General features: G+C 42.0%; 1 protein-coding gene across 1 annotated transcript in view; it reads right to left on the bottom strand.

Moving 5' to 3' along the window:
- Positions 1-11,658: 11,658 nt before the first annotated feature.
- The window catches only part of LOC121607730 (copine-8-like), a 60,776-nt gene continuing 47,988 nt past the window's right edge, over positions 11,659-24,446 (bottom strand). Inside the window, exons 12-20 of the mRNA XM_041938672.1 lie at positions 23,648-23,704; positions 23,054-23,115; positions 22,727-22,773; positions 20,872-21,053; positions 16,963-17,090; positions 14,545-14,647; positions 13,455-13,512; positions 12,691-12,764; positions 11,659-11,871 (exon numbers count right to left, since the gene is read on the bottom strand). Of these exons, the coding sequence (XP_041794606.1) occupies positions 11,659-11,871; positions 12,691-12,764; positions 13,455-13,512; positions 14,545-14,647; positions 16,963-17,090; positions 20,872-21,053; positions 22,727-22,773; positions 23,054-23,115; positions 23,648-23,704 (924 nt within the window). The remainder of the gene's footprint in view (positions 11,872-12,690; positions 12,765-13,454; positions 13,513-14,544; positions 14,648-16,962; positions 17,091-20,871; positions 21,054-22,726; positions 22,774-23,053; positions 23,116-23,647; positions 23,705-24,446) is intronic.

The following is a 24,446-nucleotide window of genomic DNA, read 5'->3' as shown; positions in this document are numbered from 1 at the left end:
CATTCATATCGACTTTGTTAAAAATATGCATCCAGGCGTTTACACTGATCTGTATAAAGATTATGTAAGCCCTGAAACAGAGCCGCGTCTCCTCTGTGGCGTTGTCACATTTACATTTTCCATTTCGGCCAATTGCGTGTTGATGGAGCTGCACATCTGTGTGACATCACAGATGCAGAGAGTGGAGAGGCTCTGCTGCCTTGTTTCGCACTGTATGAGAACACTGAGTGTGAACTGTCCGAAGGCTCATGTTTCAACGCTGAAAATCAGCGTTTTTCCTCTTTAATGCTGTTACTTCTGCACACTCCAGATGACGTGCCTCCCCCAAGACCAACTCATTACCTTTCCCTCCCTGTCAGCCGTCCGAGCTAACAGCAAGCTGACAAACTGTCCTGTCGGCTGTTTAACTCTGTCCAGATCACAGCGCACACTAGTCTCACAGAAATCCTACAACACATCGAAACCTTTCAAATCACGGTTCGAGGTTATCTTTATTGTCCCGCGACGGAAAACTGTTGTGCAGCGAGGATGCACATAATGACAGAATGCAACAACAACAACAGTAAATCACATAACTAGCACAGGGAATGGAAATTGATACCATCAAAACCTTTTAAATCCTGTACATTGCAGCACAGATTTCTCAGCCTCAGATGATGGAACACTTCATTCTGGGTCTGAGTCTGCATTATTGCATCACCCCTGAAGATTTATTTATTACATAATAGTCTAAGAAAAAACCACAGCAGCCCAGGAAGGCCTCAGCTTGTGCAAAAATAGAATGGCTGGCGCAAAACGATCTGGTTATATTTAGCAACGCTACCCTGGTCGGTTCTAAGAATAGCAGGAGAGATGTTTCATATTCATCCTAAGACGATGCCTTGTACTTGCCAGGACGTTTCTATCGCTGTACTTTCTGAGTCGAGTGGACAGACGCCGCCTTCTGCAGGGTTTGTGTCGGTTTGTGTGCTGGCTGCGGGCTTTTTGAGGTGCACGTCATCAAAATTTTACACACTATTCCTTATTCCATTACTCATCACCGCCTATTTCAGCATGCGGGCATCTCGTAGCTGATGAGCTTATAAGGGGGAGCGAGGGAAATAAAACTGGCAGAAACGGCGGCTCGGGGACTCGAGCGGCTCCCCACGTCGGCTCAAGTGATATTAGATTCATGCTGAGCTTGTTCAAGTCTGCTTTATTGCTTTAGAGTCTCAGCGCTCAATGCAGGTGGTCCCTGCAGAGAGAAAAGCTAGGACGTGTGATTCCCCCAGAGGCGCGAATTAAAAAGTCAATTTTTTGTGTCAAATAAGATGAATTGGGGTCTGATGGAGCTCTGAAAAATGTCAAATGATCTGTTTTATGAGGAACTACATCTCTGAAAGATATTTTCTGCCTTCATTTAGTTCCATGAGTTGTGAGTCATTGCGAGATAAATGAATTAGCCGAATCGGTACTTTTTACTGCTGGTGTTACTTCTGTTTGATACCATCAATCACATCGTTCTTATTAAAGGGATCGTTTGACATTTTGGAAAAATGATTTTTTCCTTTCCAGAGTTGGATGAGAAGATCAATACCAGTCTCATAACAGCAGATGATTAGCTTAGCTTCGCACAAAAACTGGAAAGCAAGGGGAAACAGCCAACCTGCTGCTGCTAAAGTTAAAAAATACTGATACCAACACTTCTAAATTTTACTAATTAAGAGGCTACACGACAAGTTGTGCTTTTACAAAGAGTTGATTGCTGGATGATTTTGATGATTTTTGATTTTGCTACCAGATAAGCTAACCTAACAGCCTGCTGGCCCTTGCTTCATACAAACACAAGAGCTGTATCTATCTTTTTTAAAGAAATCTCAGCAAGAAAGCAGATAAGAACATTTTCAAAATTGTTGAACTACTCCTTTAACAGACTAAGCCAGTGGATTGACTATTCCTGTACCACTGGATTGATTTTCTTAATGTCAAAATGCTGAAATCAAACAAGAAATACCACAAAAACAATTTTGGGATCCATTCTTTTTACTCTCTACATGCTACCCCTACAGGTCATCCACGACCACAACGGCTCTCTACATGCTGTATATGCAGACGATGCAGAGATATATCTCTCAGTCAAACCTACTGACATCTGCAAGTGGGCTTTCATAGCTGCTTCTCTGACTTAAAAAACTCGGTGTACCATAACTTTTTAAACCATTTTTTTGACAAACAGACGTCCTGATCAGTCCAATCATGTTTTATCAACAAAGGAATAACAAATATTAGAAGAAAACCAGGTAAATTATGGCATTTAGTACTACAGAGAGGAAGATTTTATACCGTCACAACTAAATTATTGCCATGTCTTCCTTACTTCCTTACAGCAAATTTTCAAGACAGAAAAAAAAATTCAGACTACTGACCAGAAAAAAAATGCATTTTTCACACATCACCCAATTATGGCTTTATTGGTCTGGCAGCCATCATCTTTTAAATCCTCTGAAACTACTGTTAGTCACATACAAGGCCTTGGATGGGCTGGTGCCCGGGTACATAACTCAACTTCTGGCCCCTTAAGGTGGGGTCAGCCAATCAAATTCTATACACAAATTCATTAAAAATCTCCTTCTGGTGTTCCAGCAGTCTGTGTTTGAGTTTAAATATCAACAGTCTTTCTCCAGAATGGCTCGCCCCACCTCTAGTGTCCTGACAGGCCTCTCAGATTTGCCAGTTTGGGTCTTCGAACTTTTCCATAATGTCCATAATAAAAACTAAAGGCGATCAAGATTTTACTGTACTGGCTCAACTCTGAAACAGTTAATTTTGCTCACCCATCTTTATAGAAGAGCTTTTCTGCACTACTTTCATTGTAAGATGGCCTTTTACACAGCTTAGTTCTGGGTTTATGTAGGTTGTATTGCTTTGATGGCTTTTACAAAAGATGTCACACAAAGATTATTATTATTACTAAGTCACAATGCACTTTTAGCCTCTCAACCAGCACATGTCCACTCTCTGCAGTAGTTTCTTTGGTTGTGATTTCCTGCCATGCTTTTGGTCTCTCTCTGTGTGTGAGGGAGGTGCTTAGAGTGCCAATTAAAGTTTCTGATTATAGCTTCAAGTGGGAGGCAACTATAATAACATAATAAGTCAACATGAAGTTAAAAGTCATATTCAGATAAACATACAGAGCAGCTAACGATGAGGACTCATTAAAATCTTGGACGGGGCTGGAACGAGGAAGAGAGAAAAGTCTAGTGGCTGTAATTATCACACTGTCACTTGTTACAAAGCAGCCCACGTTCTTAGCATGTCAGATCGCTTCCCAACAGCATCAACCGATTGTTTTGTTGCTATTCTTAAAGCGTGTAACATCTGTGCCACATAATAACCCAGAAATACCTCAGATTTAATAGAGAAACATTGGACTGAGTATATATAAAGACAGGAGGCTACTACACTCCTGCTCACGACATCGCCTCTGCATCTGGTACCAGGCAGTCAGATCAGCAACACAATACAGCACACAAATTAATATGGATTATAAATGTGAAGGACTGATTTGCTGCACCGTGAAGCAGATAGCACCATGGTGTTCTTTCATTTCTGTTCCAGAAAAGCCATGTACTCGCTATTTTGCCTCTCTTGACGCTCCACACGCTGCTAAATAATGAAGCAGAGGTTCCATAAAATGCGATCGCACAGTGACTGTCGGTGTCATATAATGTAAAAAGTAAAAGGGCTTTGAGGAATCCTTCAACCGTAAACTCCAGATGGCTCGGTGTGAGTGAGAAACGTCTCAGTACGGTAAATGACAGCACTTTCACCATCATCTGACTGCTGTTGTCATGTGAAAACTTCAAAAGCACAAACCCTTTTCAAAACCCTTTGGATGAACTAGACAATCCATGCATGTCTAAATATAGTCCCGCTTTTATTACTTCCTCAAACTCTGAGATATTAAAGATGCAAAGTTTTTACGAACAGTCAAAAAAGCATTTTACACTCAAATCTGTCAACTTTGCTGCTGAGAGCAACAAGCTCTCCCCAGCAGCCAGAGGTAATTAAATAATGCTTCCTCTCACAGAATTGTTTTGTGTGACCACCTGTTATAAATCAGCCTAAATGCACTAATTCAAAAGGTGGGGAGCCTCCGGGCCACATGCAACCCTCGAGGCAATTCATTAAGACAACAAAGCAACTCAAAAATATTTTTTAAAATGTCTAGACAGCAGTTATTTCAGTGGTAAAAGAAAATAATATGTCGTTTTGAGCGGCTCCTGAACGTAACACACACAAAGTCACATCAATGCATCAAGAAAACAAAAGTAGATGTGAGAGTAGCCCTTTCTAAGTGGAATGAACGCAAACTTTTGTTCAACAAAACGGGCACAGTGTGGCTATGTTATTCTTTGGGGACGCACTAGCAGTGATGAAAAAGTTTTTGGGTAATAACTTTGAGGGTTATTACAGCTCAAAATGTGCTAAACTGGATGAGCTGCAAGGGCAAATGCACTTAGATAAACTTAATGTTCCTCTGCAGAGTTTTGGTTCCCAACAAGCAGCTTTCAAAAACCACATTCTGACACATTCTGCATGGAAGTTTTGTAGCGAGCGAGCTAGAAGCTAAAATCTCATTCAGAAGAGATTTTGTAAAGGAGAAACTTCTTGCTGCTGTGGAGCCCGAAACCCACCAACCAGTAACTAACCGGTTAATTTTAATCTGAGGAGCACGTTGGACTGCATCTCTCAGGCAGCACTGATGAAGTGACGTAGTTGTGATGCAGCAGGCTTCCATTATTTATGTCCTGGAGTGGATTTTTTTTATCAGTCCGCATAATTATTTATTCAATATTAGTGATTGATGACGGTCATGTGATGTTTCCTGATTGTACAAGTTGATGTAGACCACCTGAATGCACCCTTAAAGGGTAAGAGGGGAAATGCTAATATGTATTTGTAGCTGTTTTAAAAGGTTTATGTATTCTGTAGGCACCAATGGGCCACAAACAGGGTAGGGAAAGAGGGAAGTAAAAGAGACTTTTAATTGCACTTGTTGATGGGAAAAAAAATAGCCTCATTCTTTAAACAGCTGACTGGCCCCGTTATAGATCTTAAAATACAGAGGCTGCAAAAGACGCACAGCTTTTGCATCAAATTGCTGCATTCCTCCACCACATTCTGAGTAGTGTTTGGAATAGGACAGCCTGTCACCCCGTTATTACGTGTTAGATCTTGAAATCCACACTTCAAAGGTGTAATGGTGTGAAGTACATCTATTCCAGTGTGCTGGCTGTCTTTGAACAGAGCTTTATTGGCATTGTCAACCTGGACAGGTGCCTATCAACATGGAGAGTGTCTGCAACAAGAGAACCAGCTCAGCAGACAGACAAACATGTTCTTGACTCAGTATATACATGGATATTTTCTTAAAGAGCTCTGAAGAAGTTCAGTTTCATAAGTTTATTTGTATTGTGTCATGAGATCCTGAGCAGCAGGTCATGTACCACAAACAACAAAAGAGGTTTGACATGAATATTTATTTAAAGACTTCAATTCTTACAGAAAGTCATTTTAAATCAGTCTTTAGTGGCTTCCATATTTCCTATTAGAACAGTAAAACCTGTGCTGTCTTGCAATATTAATAATCTTAAGAAATGATTTTAAGTAAATATTATGTATTCATGGACAAATCATTTTTGATTGGTCTTTTTGTGTAATCACAAGCATCATGCAGAAGCCATGAATCACTCCTTTTAGATCCAAAACGAGCGCTGATGAAAAAGAACAGTTGGATTAATGAACTTGGGCAGATGAGTTGTTTCAGTTTCTGATGAAATACAGATCTGTAGTAGCTTTAAACATGGCTCCCTCTTATTCACATCACTTCAGCCACTGAGTTTGAGAGAGCAATGCGGAGATGAGTCTGATGAGTGGCTGTGCATCAACGTACCAAAAAGGAAAAGAAAAGGAAAAACAAAGCAGAGAACAACAACCTGTCTTCAAAAGAAACATCTGAAGGCATTGCACAATTCCAAGATTGATCAGTGAGATTTTTAAGGCAAAAAAGTTGTCTAAAATACTCAAAAATAACACGTTAAGATGCCATAGTACAATTTTTTCTAAACCCATCTCTGTTAGAAAAAACCTACACATGCAAACTTAATGCATGCTATAAAAAACATCAGAATAAAACAGGATATTCATCACAGGCATTCAATTAAACCACTTTGTTAATATTATAAGGTACAGTAAACAACTTTCATGTTGTATGTGTGAAGATTACGTGGGCGTTCATATGGCCTGGCATGCTGACATGGTACCGCCTTGGCAGAGTGACATGGATGCAACGATGAGCGGTGGAGGCAGCGAGGTGTAAGCGTACTTCATTAAAGATTGTACGTCCACCGGCAGCGCAGGGCTTTTTTCCGCCTTTAGGTCTCCTACACAATAAATGCTTTTGATTGTCACTCCTACACTGACACAGCCTCAGAGGAACAGTGATTTCACACATTGCAGCCGCACGTGACAAACACATCGGTACACGTTAAGACGTCCAACTCGACCGTGGTCCTATGCAAACAGCATCCATTTCCGCCTCCTGAGGGCAAATCTGTGCATGCTAAAGAAAAGATCTACATGCTGACACATCTATAATGTGCATCATAAAATAATGTGGCATCCAGCCAAGGAGTTGCTTCAAGTAGCATTTGGGATGTACCATTTGTTAAACCCCTTCCCAGAGAAGCAATTATCCAGTCATGGCTTAGCAACCACAGCTAGGCACATCAGGCCTGTCAAGCTCTGGATTTGTTGACTTGCACATGTTGAAGTGGTGTGCAAGTGGCAAGAGCGATGCTGTGCATTGAAAGAGTCTGGAAGAGGCTTATAAACAAGTGCAACGTGTAAGAAAGGTGTAAATGTTTATCTGAGCTGCAATCATTAGCAAGTTCAGCTAACTGGCTGCTAAGTTTCAGTAGTAACTGAGCTTATACTTATATGGCCTACAAGTACATCATTAACTACATTGATTTATAGGGTTTAAAGATTTGGAGAAGTTGATACTCGATTATACTTGAGCAACTCCAACCAACTTTAACTACACACCTGCCAGCTATACCTGTTAGCCTTTAGGATGACGACTCATCCTTAACCTGACTCTTGTAATGTTAAAAGTGATGAAAACATACTCTTTGTTAATACAATTATATACTACTTATGTAAGCTAAGCAGCCAAGCAGGGTTAAATCATATCAATAAAAATAATGTCTGATAATTTTTCTTAGATCAGGATGCTAACTTTTTCCTGGGAACAAGGGGATGCTAACTTTTTGCTTGGGACCCACTAGCTCAGAGTCTTTTAGCATTACATCATGAATGAGCATATTTAAGACCCTTTTAAAAGATTCTTCTTTCAAAACAAGTCAGCTCGAATCATCAAAGGTCAGAGATGGCGCAGGTGGTGAAGCTAACGTCAGCTTAATTAGCTAACTACACCTGCTAATGTTTGCTAGCTGTCATTTCAGCCGGCAGAATCAATGGTTATCAGGTAGAAATGAGAGGTCGTGTAAGAATGGAAAGCTAGTTTATCATCACCTCAGCTGAGAATGTTTTTGCTCCCATTTGTTTGAATGGTGAAAATTTGGGCCCATGGATGGTGGATCCTGATCCAGAAGTCCAGGGATCAGGTTTTTCATTGATCTTGTATTGCAACTATTTTCTCATGAACCACTGCATTTAGTGTAGGCTCGTCCATGTTATAATCACTATGTGTATTTTAAAGAACATCTGGATCCAGATGCAGATTTATTTAGTTTATCAAAATTGAAAATGTATAGAATAAAGCAGCCTTGGCAGAAAAGGGTCAAGAAATACAGCTTTTAAAGGTGCTGATAATGAGATAAACATCAAGTCTCTGAAACCACTGTTTCTCTGAGAAAACAAGCAAGAAATCTTCACTCCACCCTCGCCTTGTTATGTAAGTGACATGCATGTTTCATATACAAATACATGTACTGGATGTACAGTATATATGAGAGTGTGGGTGTGAGATGAAGTTGACATCGTGTCGTGATAAATAAATGAAAGGCCCTGCCTTGTGTTTCAGGAGGAGAGTCACAGAGTCCCGGCAGTTTGCTGCAAGTCAACTCTCCAGAAAACATACATACAGTATATACAGAATAAATAGAGATATACAAAAGACAGTTCCTGCCTGATCTGGTCTGATCGAGTTCATCTGGTGCTGCTCCAGTCCAATACCAGACTTGAGACCAGTGCTACATTGTGCAATTTGACGTCCCCGCTGTCATACGGGGTCCCCGTAATGAAACGACAATACAGAAGAGTACAAAATCTATCAGACCACCTGTCCCCACTCTGAGGGACCCTATTCAGTCAAACTGAATAACCAGCTTTGCTTGAATGAGTCTCAGCCAACAATGAGATGCTACACTTAACAACATGTCGAATTTGGCAGAAAAATGTTGCTACGGTATGTACTTGATAAGCAGACCTACTTTTAAACATCTTGCACGTATGAAATATACATTATAATCTAGCCATTCGCTTATAAAAAAATACAGGCCTGTCGTTCATGATTTAAATATGAATAACTTATGTATAAACATGAATAAGGCCTGTTAGTCATGATTTAAATATGATTACAGGCCTCAGTATAAAATGTAATACTTATATCAGCAGTAAAGAAGCAGCATTAGACATAAAGTATAATGACCAATACACAAGAAAGGCAAAAATTTGTACAGTGTATAAATGTCTAAGAAAATGTTTTACAAGCAGTTTATAGGCAGACGTTCATCAGCCAAGAAGTTTATGATGACTTTGAGGCGCAAGTTTAGAAAAATGTTGTAAACCTTCTCTTACATTGATTCCTTGACTGAATAGGGCCCTAAAAAGGACTGATAGGATCTACAGTTTGTAGTACACAGATACAGAGTAAAATGTATAAACACATTACGTGAGTTAAAAGGGGCCTGTGGATACGGCGGCTGTAGCTTGTCTGAGTTTGTGCTTTGCTTAAAGTCAAACTGTGACATTTTCATAAACTTGGCTCGGTTAAAAGTGACAAGTTAAAAGTGCAATTATCTGTTCTGGCTTCTGAGTATTTATCCTAAATTACTCACCACCTGTGAGCTGTGGAAAGTTTGTAGATTGTTCTTTTGCAGAGGACGGCAGCTGTGGTTAGTACGGATTCACAACAGCTACGATGGGTTCCCGTGGTGACCCTGCTTCAATAATGCTCATAGAAAGTTTGGCAACCGGAAGTGGTGAAATAGTGCTTGGATGAGAGAGAAGAAGTAAATTATATTGCAAGATAGATTTTAAAAGTTTCTCTGAACATTTTTATTCTTTTTTCTTTTTTCCGCATGAAACTGGGTGCTATTAGCCAATAATCAGATGGCACCGGCATTCTCATTTCCCTTCATTATTCAATTTAACACTGTGTTGGTGTGGTTTGATCAGCTTTGATCACAAATGCTGCTAACCAAAACAAAAAGTACAGAAATCTCTCAGGTGAAATAATCCAAACAACTAAAAGAATTGTGTTCTTGTAGGACCCTGTCGCTTGAGGTAAGAGGCTGATTGAGAAAATAGGCTCTCGGGGCCTTTAACTTTTTTAGCATTCGTCAAAGAAATATGCTGCAAGTCTGTTGTCTGATGCAGATGTTTCAGTGATAAACAAAGTTTAGTGTTAGGCTGTAAAACATCCTGCTTCCGAGTGTTTGATAACTACATTTGAGGAATCATTTCTGAAGAAGTGTGTGTGTGTGTGTATTGATTTACTTCCTAACGTCGGTATCAGCATCGGCTCCAAAACTCAAGTAACGGTCAGGCTCTAGTTTCGTCAGCGTTTCCTCCATATTTTGCCAATTCTGTGATTTTTCTGTCTTTCTGCCATCATTTTTTAGGCTCTGGCTTCCAGTCGGATGGCCAGAGTTGTTTTTCCATTAACGAGGAAAAGCCGCCAGTAAGCACAAGACCTTCAGACCTACTTGAATCGATACAAAAAGGCGGCGAGCCAACGCGGAAACAGGGAAGATGCTGCTGGAATCCACAGTAACTGTTGTGAATGAAGGCTGAGAACAGAACTACAAAATATTCAGAAGCACCTTTCAAGCCTTCAGGAGGTGAGTGTTTGATACTGAAAACATTGTTTTTGATGACTATTCCTTTATATCTTAATGACTAGCTACATGCTACTAAAGGTCAGGGGTTGCTGATCATTTCTGGTTTTTCCGTTTACTGTTTCAATGCTGTTGGACAACACTGAACTTAAAACTGTGCTCGCAGTCACTGCTGTCCGGATCCGAATGGGTAGCTGCTAAAAGAAAAGCATATTTGCATTTTGGCCTGTTGGTGAACCGTCTTCTGTGCACATATTCACAGTGTGTTTCTAACACAGACGTGTGAGTCACCTGATCTGGTAGCTACCAAAGTGCTATAATTCTCAACCTACAGTTTGGCAAATATTTTATGAATCCTTTGTGAGAACGGTAAAAACTGTGGACTCTACAGACTTTGCAAAAATCACTGACACGCCAACACTTTCTTATTTAAACAACTTTTTTTTTTTTTGGCAATACTGAACAAAGTGAGAGGTAGAGAGACGTAAAACGAACAGAAGAATGCCTCTGAAGTACAATGTTACTCGATGAAAGTAATGAAACGTCACACACAGTCAGGTCCGGTAGTGAGATGTGTGTTTTTGACTTCTGGGCTTGGAGATGCACATTTCCAGAGCCCACGGTCGACACGGTGCCTGCGAACGCTATCTGACAAAAGAGTAAGGCGGGTTCAAGTCCCTGCTGCATTTCATTAGACCGGACTCCCAGAGAGCGCCGCTTCCTTTTGAGTCAAGGCAGGTGGACGGAGCGGAAGGTGGAGGAGCGTGGGAAGATTTCAGGTGGTTGACGGGTTTGCTCTTAATGGAACATGGCAGTGGTGGTGGTGAGGTTGTGGGGGGGGGGGGTTGTGTGGGAGGGACAAAGCCCTGAGTGCAAGACAACAGTGCATGCTTCTTTTAAACTAGCACATGCTCCATTTATTTAAAAAAACACACGTTCGGTACTGAAGAATGTGGCACCGGGGCCTAAATGTTTTTGTACAAAGTCACAACCTCCAGTTTCTGCAGCCGAAAAATAGGAATCTGAAAGGTTTTCACATTGATCGGTATAAATGTCCGCCTGAAAAAAATCCACTCCAGTCCTCAGTTTTGTAAACATTTCCTGTATATGTTGAGAGTCACGATTTTTGTGAAAGCTAGAGGAAGTGGAAATAGAAATAGCAGTGTTTCAAAGAAGGGCCACCAGGTTGGACCCTTTCAGTCTGACGGCCGCGAGTGGTCAGTTTCTGTCCGGTTCGCTCTTCCTGGTGCAGGCGGGTGATCTTAGACCCCCACCACGACCCTTCAAAACCTCCACCTTTCGTTCACTGAGGGGAAAGTCCCTTCTTCTAAAAGTGGAAGCGTCCCACTCGGGGTTATCCGCATCGCGCTCGTGGCCAAACGCTCCCAAAAGTGCAACACGAGAGAGCGGGCGAGGTTCGCCGTGTGCTCGAAAGCTTCCAGTGAAGAGCAGGAAGAAGAAGAAGAAGCAGAGAGAGGAGAGCAGAGACCAGTAGAGTCGGCTGGCTGGCGTCAGGGCGAGACCTCGGCCTTTAGATTCGGCTTACCCGTCTGGTGAGGAGGGGGTGGATGGCCGGTGGTGGACAGGGGGTGTAGGGAGGTGGCAAGGGGCCCGGTTTGATCCCTCGGGTCCTCATGTAGGACAGGAACTGGTCCGGGATTTCGGCGAGCACTTCCTTAGCCAGGCGAGCCATGCTGAGGATGTGGTTTCCCCGCCGGTCGATGTAGTCTCTGAAAGGGACGAACTGTGGAGAAGAGAGGACGGGAAACAAGGAGATGAGGAGAATCAATGACAGGAGAGGTGGAGAGCGCAGAAAAGGAAACAAGGGGAGGAGAGGAGAAGGCAGGAAACAAGGAGAGAAAAGGAAAGGAAACGAGGAGAGGAGATGAAACAAGGAGAGGAGAAGAGAAGAGAGGAAACAAAGAGAGAAAATGAAAAGAAACAAGGAGAGGAGAAGAATCAGTGAGAGGAGATGAGGAAAGCAGATAAGAGGAAACAAGGAGAGGAGAAGAGAAGAGAAGAGAAGAGAAGAGAAGAGAAGAGAAGAGAAGAGAAGAGAAGAGAGGAAACAAAGAGAGATAAGGAAAAGAAACAAGGAGAGGTGAAGAATCAATGAGAGGAGATGAGGAAAGCAGATAAGAGGAAACAAGGAGAGAAGAGGAGAGGAAAGAAATTGAGAGAAGAAGTAAAAAGGAGAGGACATATAACAAGGAGGAGAAGAATCAATGAGAGAAAACATGAAGAGGGGAGAGAAGAGGCAACAAGGAGAAGAATAAGACAGGACAGGAGAGGATACAAAATGAGATGAGAGGAAGTGTTACGATAAAATATCAGGTGAGAGAAAGCGAAAGAAAAGCACAGAATGAAAAGGAAACAGAGGAAAAGGTGAATATAGTTTAGTGGAGCGAGACAGTGGAAGGAGACAGAAAAATGGCAGACTGAGAATCAGAGAAGCGCAGAGGGTCAAGCACCATGACCTTTTCCCATTAATCATAAATCCAACATTCCTCTGAGGACATTCTGCTGAGCGGGCACACTCACGGCCAGCCAGCCATGTCCGTACCTGAACAATGTCCCTCTCGGCGTATCGTCCTTGGGACGAGATCCTCTCCTCGTCCCCGTCCAGCTCGATCATTTCTGAGGAGGGAAGCAAATCAGTCAGGAGGCTCCTGACGCCATGTCAAAGCTGCGCCAGGCCAACGTGACACGCGGTTTGTGTGCTTTCATCTGCTGAAGCCATTAGCGTGCCAATGGGTTACATCTCCTCTGAGTGTTGGTAATGCCAAACGTGGCATGAGTACACAGACTTTGCGTCGCCGAGCGTGAAGCCATCGGGCCGTGAGCTGCACACAGCCGAGCGCACGGAGGAAACATGCCGGAATGTGTGTGAGCACACCCAGCGATGTGCACCACGGGGACATCATGCAACCGTGCACACTGACTTCATGAGCGTGAAAATCGTTGAATCCCGCAGACTTTGCAGGCTAATTGCTGATCGTGCGAGAGCTTGTTTTTACGGAGGGCTGCTAAACATGAAAACACAGGAGAGAGGTGAGGACTGCGGCCATCGTCCATTAAAAATAAAAGCACCACCTCTGGTCTGACAAATGAGAATTTTCACATCCACTTAACCTCAGATTCAATGGCGGGGGAGGTGGAGGATTAAGGGGAAGGAGAATGGAGGAAACGAGCAGCTGCGCAAGGAAGGGCTGAACCATGTGGGAGGCGAGATAGGAAGGAGGATGAAGGCGAAGGATTACCGCATGCAAATAAACACGCGCAGACAAAAGCATGCACACACGGGCACGTGATCTTCACACAGCTTACCGTCAAATTCCGCTGGTCCAACCCCAACTATTATAATTGACATGGGCAGAGACGCGGCCTGTAAAAGGTGGAGGGAGACAGAATAGGCACATCAAAGGCGGAGGAGAAGCAACGTCGTGCCTTTTCACCATTCTGCTATCTTAAACGCTGCAGGCTGTCAGTGAAATACCCCCGTGAATTACTCAACGTAAGCTAACAGTCCACAGAAAAGACGCTCAATAGCAAAATTCAATGCCATTGTTAAGACAGGCGCGGCTCACCCAGTCCCATCTCTGCAGCCCGTTTCATTGAGCCTCCTCTAGAGCCGGTTCTGGAGCCTTCTAATTTCATGCATCTACAACTTTTTCTAAATCTCCCAAATCTTGACAGTTTAAAAATGAGTCCATTTACATGTTCCCCTGCCCTGAGCCGCAGCTGAACTCCTGCCTGGCATCGCAATATTGTTTATTAAATCTTAGCCGAGTGGGACAGCAAAGTACAGTTCAAGTGATGAATGATGAATGAAGGTTTTTCAGTGCTTCATAACTTCCTGCGGTTATTAGACGGACGCTCAAATTGCTTGAGATATGAGGGGCATGGATCCTCCGCGGGCCAGTAAATAATTACTCTCAAATCTTACTTTACAATAACATTACATCACACGGGGGCGAGGGGGATGAGAGGCGGCGTGATGCAGAGCAGCGAGGATCCAAATGTATGAAGAACACACATCAAGTCTGATTAGAAAGCGCCGTTATTAGAGCTGGTACGTAGCTGCACTGGAGGGCGCAGGGGGGAGGTGATCTGCCGACCTCACCTCTTCCCTCATTAGTGAAGACGAGTGAAAGAGAGAGAGCGAGCGCTGAAAGAGAACAACCTGCTTTTCAGATTCTCCCTTTCATTACTGTTTGATGCTTCATCAGGATCTCCATTAGCGGCTTAATCACAGCTGAACATCGCAGGGTCCTGTCTTACAGTCAATTATCTGAAGAGTATGTGCTGTCCACGTTACTGTAAATCTTTATTAACCCACTGTTTGTTTACAGAATCTAAACAATAAAGTTTGAACAATAAAACACACGGTTCATAGAATTTAAATCTGGTACTGTACATTGACGATGGACTCCTTGGTCTGTGCCATGTCTGTGATCACGCCATCAGAGATGATGAGCAGGATGAAGTACTGCGAGCCGTCTGTCACCGCTGACGCGTACCTGGCACGCAGAGAGACGGGGAGAGAGAGGCAGACAGACAGGTTATTAACATTAAGAGGAATATTCTGACTCTTCTTTTCTGCTGAAATGCATCCATCTATATTCATTTAGAGAGCACACTTAGACAAGGTCGTGATCACGGAGCACTTTTTAAACAGAAAGCCTCAGTTTTAAGACTTTCCAAGAGGATCTTACAAAACAAAGCTATTAATTATAGGAAGCACAGGATCCAGTGTTTCTGCAGCTTGAGACACACTAAACTTAAAGTTTCAATCTGCCTCACTCAAGTCCACCAACCAGAACTTGGTGGAGAATTCATCCCTGTCTCAAAGCACATTCGGTCTGCTTGCTGCAATTACCTTATTACATAATATCCAATATCAGGCTATTACCCCTCAGTGATCACTAAAAACAATCTTATTTCATCGAGGACAAATGATCCAATCACAGTGTAAGCATCAGTGCTAATAATGCATGTCATGCAAAATGTAAAATTAATATTTTTCTCGTTGTTGATTGTGAGAATTATAAGGTATTTGGTATTGAAAGCATTTGGAACATACTTCAAAACTGTCTTACTCAATATCTACTAAAAGGTTTTGTGTTTAACCTTTCCTCAAACGCTCTGTATGTAATTTTCCTGCCTCAATCAAAACAATGAAAACAAAAGACGTGGTTTGATGATGCTGCGAGTAGCGTGGGACACCACTGCAGATGAAAGTCTTTCTTAAGTGTCTGCGGCAGAAATGCTCATAATGTTAGGAACACAACATTTCATTGAGTTTTATATAGCAGAGGTTTTAGACATTTGAATGCCTACGTATTACACCTTTAAGCAGGGTGTCTTTTGAGATGCATTATGTTGCTCTGGTTACTTTAATTTTTTTCAATCTAACCTCTACACTTGATATTGAACTAACATAATTTGAGGCTCTTGTATTAAAACCATCAATCATGAATTGCTTTGTCCAGGCCTCTTCTGTGTAGGTGTAGTCTGGAGGTCAAGTGGCTCAGGTGCTTTCAAAATCCTCCATACAGTAGACATGTTTTTCCAGTCTGTCTATAATGATGTCATCCTGATTGCCCCGACTTTCATGTTACTACGATGGTTTACTCTGAACACCAGACATCTACTGCATGTCTGGCGGTCCTGTGAGAGGGATTCCTCCTCTGTTGCTCCTCCTGAGGTTTCGTGCGATGTGATGCAGTGTGCATCAATGACATTTATTCCAAAGAAAATACAATCTGTCGCTGTAAATAGTATGGCTTCTGCTTTAAATAGGCTTATAGTGATACACCTCTGAGTCATGTCGATTTTTTCTGTTACATAAACCAGGATGAAGCGATTGAAGCGATGTCACGGGACCATATTTTCAGAGTATATGTTAACAATAGTCTTTTTTTTTTTTTTTTTTAACCATGCCTTCCCGGGTTTTAGTTAGAAACAGCGCTGAACAATGCAGCTATTCTCAGGCCGAGTGGGAGGATGGCAGAGATAGAGAGAGAGAGGGAGAGAGAGACAGAAACACACAGAGAGAGAGAGAGAGAGGGGGAGAGAGAGACAGAGACAGAGAGAGAAATGGGATTTGATGATGAAAGGTGGGAAAGTGCTTGTTACAGTCAGTGTTGAGGAGGATCATGAGATAAGATCTGGCACTAGGGAACGTCAGGTGGGGCCGGAGAAGAACACTGTACTGCAAAAGCACTTTACTCTTTATTAGTGGTTGTTGGTGTAAATTGGACAGTCTCTAGTACTATCTACTAAAAGTGTTTATTATTTGTTTAAAATATAAGAGCAGCTTTTTGCATTACGATTCGTTGCTGCAATAAAAATTGAACTGCACTCCAGGGTCCGTATGTCTCTCGTAATGAAGGTTTTGGTCTGTATATATTTTCGCCTTGTTTCTACGGTCAGTCATTTACTGTGTGTTTGTGAAATGGTGGGAGGTGTGACATTCACAGCAACGTTTCTTCTGCTGTGCATGGAGATTTGCAGCCTTTCTGACTGTCTTGTAGCCTTGTCCTGTCGCCCTGCAGACTGGCTGCCTTCTACAGGACTGTTCATGGTCGTGTCCAAACCAGCCCAGTAAGCGCTGCTTCCTCTTACTGCAGGTGACAGAGCTATTAGACATTCATCTTCATCTCCTCCCTTCGCTTCACAGGTCACTGGACCACAGCCAACACGCATGGCTGGAAATTCACCAAAGCTGTTCTCCAGCAGAACGGTAGATTTCGTGGTGGCATTGTGCTCCATGACGTTTGTATGTGTTCGCCTACATGTTCCACATCCCTGCCTGTGATTACAGTGGACCTACCTGGCCACGTGGTTAATAACAGGGGAGAAGTGGGTGGGTCCGTAGAGACGCACAGATTTGAGACTCTGGTAATAGGCCTCCATCACCCCCTCAATGCCGCTGCAGTAAGGGTTCTGTGGGTTACCATTCTGCACACAAACAGAAACACAAAAGCATTGATCAGCTTGCCAGAAAATCACTGTAATGTATTTGCAAAATTGCTGAATCGCTGTTAGATCATCTGGTGATCAACTCAAAAGGGACAAAGGGAGTTTTGGCGTGCGGCTGTAAAGAAAAGAAGACCTTGGAGTGTCTCGACTCCTTGAGAAACGCTTGTGGGCAGCCTGTAGTTTTGATTAGACTTGTGTTGGAATAGAAGACAAGATACCTGAAAGGGGCCGTAAACTTCTCTCTTTATGAGCTGGTTCTCGTGGTAGCTTGAAACAAGCAGACTATACTGCATTTGATGTGTTGAGAAGGCTTCCTGGTAGCAGTACTTTAATACAATATATTCATTTAAGATCAAAATCAATAGATAAAGAATATCATTTAAGACCATTTCATAAATTTTGCAATAGGGATTGATTGTTCTGTTATGTATATAACTAAGAAATTAAAATATTTCTTATGCCCAAAGGCAGGAAAGAAGTTTTTAGTATCCCATAAAGTTATCTAAATTAATGATGGCCATCATTTTTCTATTGAATTAAAGTGTGTATTTTTAATGGGGGTGTGTATGCTTGCAACAAATGTCTCTTAACAGCTGCTGCAGCATAATTCAAGTGACTGCACACACACATACAAAGCCTTTTTTTAACCTCAGTTTGTCCCATTATTCCAAGCTGAAGACACACAGTGAGTTCTTCTTCTTGTGCACTAAGATAAGATAAAAGTTTGATTGTGCCTGTTGTCTCGTTTCTGTAACTCTAAAAAAAAAAGCAGACTTCAGGCGTTCGCTGCAGCACCAGATAACAGTAAGTGTACATCCATCGTGCCACCGTCATTGATTCAACGTCTGACGGCTAATAATTTGAAAAATGTGTTAAATATATTCAAGGGCAATTAGAATAAATTGCTTATATTACTTCTCTGTGGTACAGCTGAGGCCGGCTCACATTTGAACACTATACATCAAAGTTAAAACGAAATTGAACGTAGTTTGTTGTGATATATTCAGAGTCAGCTAAAAGCTAAAAGGATTAATAAAAATGGCGCCTCCCTGAAGGAGAAAACAAATATATTCTACATATCTGTAGATTTTATATCCCTCTATGAGAAAAGGGCTGCGTTGGAATTACATTTTATTTTCAAAACAACCACGTTTTGGCTGCACATTTTAAAATAATAGGATTGCGTGCATACTCAGAGACATCAAAAATGGCCACCCTGGGGCCAAAACCTCAATAATACTCCAATATTTACAAAAATTATTACCTAGTGTAAGAGGCACTAGACTGCGGAAGCCCTTGAGGATGTAAAATCCAATCTTGCAATCAAAATATTCACATATTTTTGGGAAATGTCAAGAGTTTAATTCCTCTGTTGCAGCATTTCAGTAAAGAATATCCTGAGGCAAGTCATTCCACATTTTTCACTCTGTGTGAGATCCTGTTTGCAGCACAGTTACAAGAAGACAAAACATGACGATAATTTATCTGAGAAAGACTTTATCGAAGAGAATCTCATCCACAGGCTTCTACAGTAAAATCTCCTTTTAAGACCTCGAACCAAAGTTGCTGCAGTGTTTTTGAAACTCTGCAGCCTCCACACCCTTTGAGGAGTATTAAAATTGATGTGTGGTTGACTGGGTTTTAGATATCCAAAAGAAATTCACAAACCATACATTATTTAAGCTACCCATATGTTTGGGGCTTTCTAATTATCTCGGTATGAAACCATCTTGATGAACTCTGCTTGGTTGCCCACGAGTACGAACAGTGCACATGAGACTCCTTTGCTTTGTAAATGGAGCTTGCACGATCACGTCGGACTCAGTGGTGGCTTTCTCCCACTGCGGCTACACAGCTGCAGCATTCCTCTTTAAGAGCTGACTGAGTTAAATCCTTAATGGTTAGATTAATGCATATGTGCCTTGTCTGAAGGTTTGGTGCCTCTGGGGAGGCTGTTACCCAACACTGAGCAGCTGCAATGGCTGTAAACGCCTCTGGAGCAACAGCTGGAAGTGACAGTAGACCAGAGAGAGGATTATGGGTGGCTGAGGAGTGGTCAGGACGCCTGGAGCCCCGGTGCGCTTGACATTGGCGCAGTGGTATGGATGGATGGGTGGCAGATGGTTGGATGCTGATAGTGTTGAACAGAGACCACAGATATTTACATTACATCCTCATGTGTGCATCATTTCCATCCGTTAGATTATGAAATGATTGCTGTAGTTCAGTAGATTTTCTTCTTTGTCACTTTCAGTAGGACTTGGTTCCTGGCAGTAAGAAAAAAAACTATATTTGTCTTTGTTTTCAGGCAAAAACTAACCAGCTCATTTGGCTTCCAGCACCACAGGCTGGTTGGCTGAACGTGTTTTTGGACAGCAGTGTTCACCACCCACCAATACGCTGTTGCCTGTTATTGTTCATCTATGTATGACAATGCCTAGTTTTATGCTGTGTGTTTTTTTTTACAGTGTTCTTGTACAACTTTATGTTTATATCTTGCTTGGACACAATTGGCTTTGTCTCTCTGACACAGATAAGCTCCTCCGGCTGGCACGAAGGCCATTAAAAGAATCATTGTCGGAGCCGTATTCAACAGTTTGAGAACAGGCCACATTTTTTATACTGCCTGTTCTGAACTTACTGTTCAAAATAAGCACTTAGTAAATAGACAAAAGCTTTTGTCTATTTACTAAGACAATACTGTAGCAACTATTGGATGGATTGTCATGAAATGTTTCCATAGAAGAAATAATTTCCTGACGTTCCCTTTAGCGCCAGTTCTAGTCGATCTATTGAAGGTTTTTATTTACATTTATAGTTCCCAGATAACGTATTCTTCTGACTTTGGTGCTTCTCATTTCTTTTCATCTTTTGCAGTCGAGTCTAAATTGTGATTGGTCCAATATCGTAGTTTGTGACCTAATATTTGAAAAAACTAGTGACATTCATTCATCAGCATCAGCTGGGCTTTGTGTTCAGTGCTAACTAGCAAATGTTAGCATGCTAACACTCTAAATTAACCCATAAGAACCCGGACCCATTTCTGCTTTTAGGAAAATTATGGGGGACATAAGACAGACTACATAGACCACATATACACATTTCTGAGATTTTTTTCAAAACACCACCCCCTACTGTCCAAGATCTCAAATGTTACATATGTGTCACATTGGGCGTTGAGAACTCGGATTATTTCATGTTTTAGGAAAATTTGGACGTGTGACACCTGTGTCACCGTGGGTTCTTATGGGCTAAAATGGTGACCGTGGCATATCTGGTAATCACTAGCATGTTAGCATTGTCCTGTTGAAAATGTTAGCATGCTGACGTGAGCATTTAGCTCAAGACAAAGCTACGGCAATGTACGGGCTTGCAGAGCTGCTAGCATGGCTAAACAGTCTTCTTATGAATTTTATTACTTCCATCACTTTGTGAAAGGTTTTAGCACTGTTAGCACTAGAAGAACAGTGCCATCTTCCTCTTTTATCTTCCTCTTTTGTGCCATAGCGCAATATATTTTCATGCTGTAAATGACCTGGTGGAGGATACGTAGAAAGTTTCTTCTTCCTCTTGGTTTTGTTATGCGGAATAAACGAACAGGCAGATTTCTGTATGTTGTATGTAGATTTGCGAGGCGAATTGGAAGCACAGGTAAATTCAAGTGTTTCCACAGATGGATTAATGACGTATGTATACAGACAGGTGGATGGGTGGATGTTTGGATGATGCAGCTGATGGGAGAAAGAAGTCGTCTCCTCACCAGGGCAAACTCGTGCGAGACCCGTCCGTCCGGGGGAAGCTTGGCACCAAAGCCCAGCGCAGGAAACATCTTGTCGCTGTCGTAGTCCTGGATGATCTCTCCGACTGCCCGCAGCGCCATGGCGTAGTCATTCAGCTGGTATGGGCTCATGTAATGGAGCGAGGTGGGCTGCGACGGGTTGCCTTGGACCCGAATGGTTCAACACAGTAAAACACACATCAGCATCAAACTGTAATTATGCCTGCTCCCCCTGGGCTGTGAGTCATATTAAAATAAAAAGGAGGCGAGTGGGTGGAAGGGGGTTAAAACGCAGACTGGAGTTTTAGCTACACAAACATTTCTCTGAGGCACAGCTGCACTGGAGGCAGAAACAAGCTCACTGGCTGCCTCAAATCTGAGCGGGTAGTGTGAGGGACCACAACATTACAGCACCGCTAAGTAACATGAAACAGTTTGAGAGGTCTGCTGAGCCTCCAAGATCTTCTCTCTCATGGTCACAAATGAATGAACTCGTTAAATAGGCGATTACTCAGAAATCATGCAGGGCTGTCTGATTAAAACTTTTGGGTTTGCAAAAAAAAAATCCATAAATGCAAGAAGCTGCTCATGATAAATGAAATACAAAGATTTATATATATAAAAAAGAAGCTTAATTTCTCTCGTCTTTATTTTTGGCACAGACAGAGAATTGAGAACAGATAGAGATAAATACATGAAAGCAGATCTGAAAGCAGTAACCACAATGTTTAGTTTGCCTCTGAACACTTTCTGTCTGGAGCTTTGAGCCCCAAGTCCATTAGTTCTTCCTGAAGATGTGAAGCTTTAAAAAACCCTCAGAAATATGCAGTTTCATTTTTAAAAAAGTCTCAGTAATTTCCTAAAATAGTGGGGCGTGATAGTTTTTAGCAAACGTTACTCAAGCAGGAGTACACAGTGCATTTGTTAGGAACTAGTTTCAGCTGTGGATTAATACATTTGGTGTTCTAGTGTGGCTCGATGATGTCTTTTTTGGACAACAATGGAGCCTTATGGCACAGTAGAAAAAGATATATCAGGCTTTGGATGCACAGATAACCCTTGAAGTTTTTATAATAAGGGAAACAATGCATTTTAATGGGCGAGAAATGAGACCATTATAACTTCTGTTAGCAGGTTTGCAAATATGAGCAACTTGGGCACAAAGAAAAACTTTAGCATGGTCCCGATTGCCAACAAAAAGCTGAAGTAAAGTAATTACACGCATAATGTGACTATTATTTCAGCCATAGTCAAAGATGGGAATGTGGGATCTGAAGGCAGTAAAGAAAGCCACCCATTTCTCCTGTCACATAATGATGCCTCCATAATCGTGTTACATTTATTCATGTACTGAATCATCTCTTACTAAAATGAGAACATCACTGATATGAGACAAAGTGTTCTGCGCAGAATAGCTCGTTCCGTTTGTTTGTTCGTCATTAAACTGTTGTCACTGACAAATGTACAGCAGTGTATCTGTGGGGCTTCATAAACACTGATTGCACGCTGAATTGGAAATGCAATTTAAACAATGTGGGTGCGATGACTTTGCCTCTAGACTGAGGCAAAAACTGTGGCCACACATCAAACTGAGCTCAGGTGTTAAAGTAACAGATAATGTTCAATTTGTCCAACTTTCAGCTGCCTCTCCTTTATGAGGGTTAAGTGTCAAATAAGTAAATTAAGTAAATGAAGGATAAGTAAATTAAAATGGATTTATAAATAATCACTTATGAGTTCACATCAAATGAAGATCTGAGCATTAACCGCCAAAGTTTTATCTGTCCGACACACTTAAGGGACCTCATTGATAAGAGCAAAGCTTGAAAGCACTTACCATTTGACGCTGTGAAATCAATTGCCACTGTGAAATTAATCTGAGTCCTACAAGAGAAAATAAATCACATCAGGAGTAACGTGGAATCATCAATCATGCTAGATTATACCGCAGCATGTTTCAAAGCGCGCGGCAGCGAGCAATTAAGCAGCGGGTTATCGGCAGCTGTTTGTCTTAATGTCAGAGCTGAGAGATGATCGAGGCTCGGTAATCCTCTCAGCCGACTCTACGCTGCACCACAACTGCAAGTGACTCCGGCTTTAGTGATGAGACTAACGCTGGTGCTTAATCGCTGCACTCGTGCGCTGCCATTTGCCGTGAACTTACCCGCCTCGGATGTAGTCCAGGAAGGAGAGTTCGGTGTCCACCAGGCAGGACAGGAGGGTGACCTGACAGTCAGAAAATGACAGGAATCATTTTTACGGTATGAACAGAGTCTGTTAATGATTCTCAGATTAAACCAATGATGACATTTATAATTTTGTGATTTTGTGACAGTAAGAACTGTCGTCAGACTCATTCCAGCCAATCAAATCTGATCAGAGGCCAGACTTGCTGTTGGGGCCCTGCTGCACACAGTGTACAGTGCACACATACAACATAAGTAATCAGTTGTTGGGCTTTTGGGGCCCCTGGAGGTCCCAGAGCAGTTGCCAGATTGGCCTGATGGGAATCCATCTTTAGTTGAGGGTTGTGATTTGTCACTTCCAAACTGCATTGTGCTGTATGGATGTTTGTGGATGGATGCATGAAAGACAACCAGACATTAAAGTGTAAATAAAGTAAATTAGCTAATGTAACTGGGAAATTTCCTGTCCAGAAGTCTTCCTCCTGTCTTTCTGGCGTCGCTGTCACTTCCTATCGTCTTTGGTGTCAAAGTGGAAAAGACATTTGTGAAAGTCGTGCAAACGGTTGACTCACCGTTCCTGAGTTTAGGTACTTTTTCTTCTTCTTTCCTTTTTTCTTTGGATTCAGCACCTGTGGAGAAAACAGGAGCTTTAATCCACTTTACTGTGTCTCAGTGAGCAGAGGCTGATACAATGGGAGAGAGATCCTGACTCACGTCTTCGTCCTGGTTCAATAAAGTCAAAAAAATGCTTTTTAATACATTTGACAGCGCAGCAGTTTTATCACCACAGTCCATTCAGTTTATTTAAGGACTTAGTTTCCCTGTTCACATTATTACCACTCGCCACTGCTTCCAAAATAACTTCACTGAAATCATTAGAAAGCTCAAACGTCTCTCAGAAAATGCTGACACCTTCATTTTTCCACCTTCTTAAAATAGATATTTATTTTTCATAATGTAAGTCTTGGTAACAGGGATATTTACAGATATTTCAGCCCATTACAGTCAGACCTCACACAACATGAGCTCCACCCATAGGCTTTATACACTTGGGGTGGTGTCACAGACAATCTGCATGTCAGGTTTTTTAGCATTTTTGCTGAAAAAGACAAGAATGAAGGAACAAGAGGTTTGAAGGAGTCTGCAGAAAGACAACATGGGTCAGACGGGTTGACACCTCATGGTACATTACAGTGACTCTACAGTGAGTGATTCAGGTCGTGCTTCATAAGCACCTCTGCTCACTCTTGACCTTCAGGGATTTATGGTTTGCTCACTTGCAGCTGCTGTACAAGTCAGTGAACTGAGCATTCAAAGATGAGACACAAGTCCGTCTTTTGAGGAACAGGGGCTAACTTACAAACATACTGT

The sequence above is a fragment of the Chelmon rostratus genome, chromosome 6, assembly GCF_017976325.1.
Source record: "Chelmon rostratus isolate fCheRos1 chromosome 6, fCheRos1.pri, whole genome shotgun sequence".
Classification (NCBI taxonomy): domain Eukaryota; kingdom Metazoa; phylum Chordata; class Actinopteri; order Chaetodontiformes; family Chaetodontidae; genus Chelmon; species Chelmon rostratus.
Note: the sequence above shows the minus strand (reverse complement) of the source record. Positions and strands in the feature narration are given on the sequence as shown.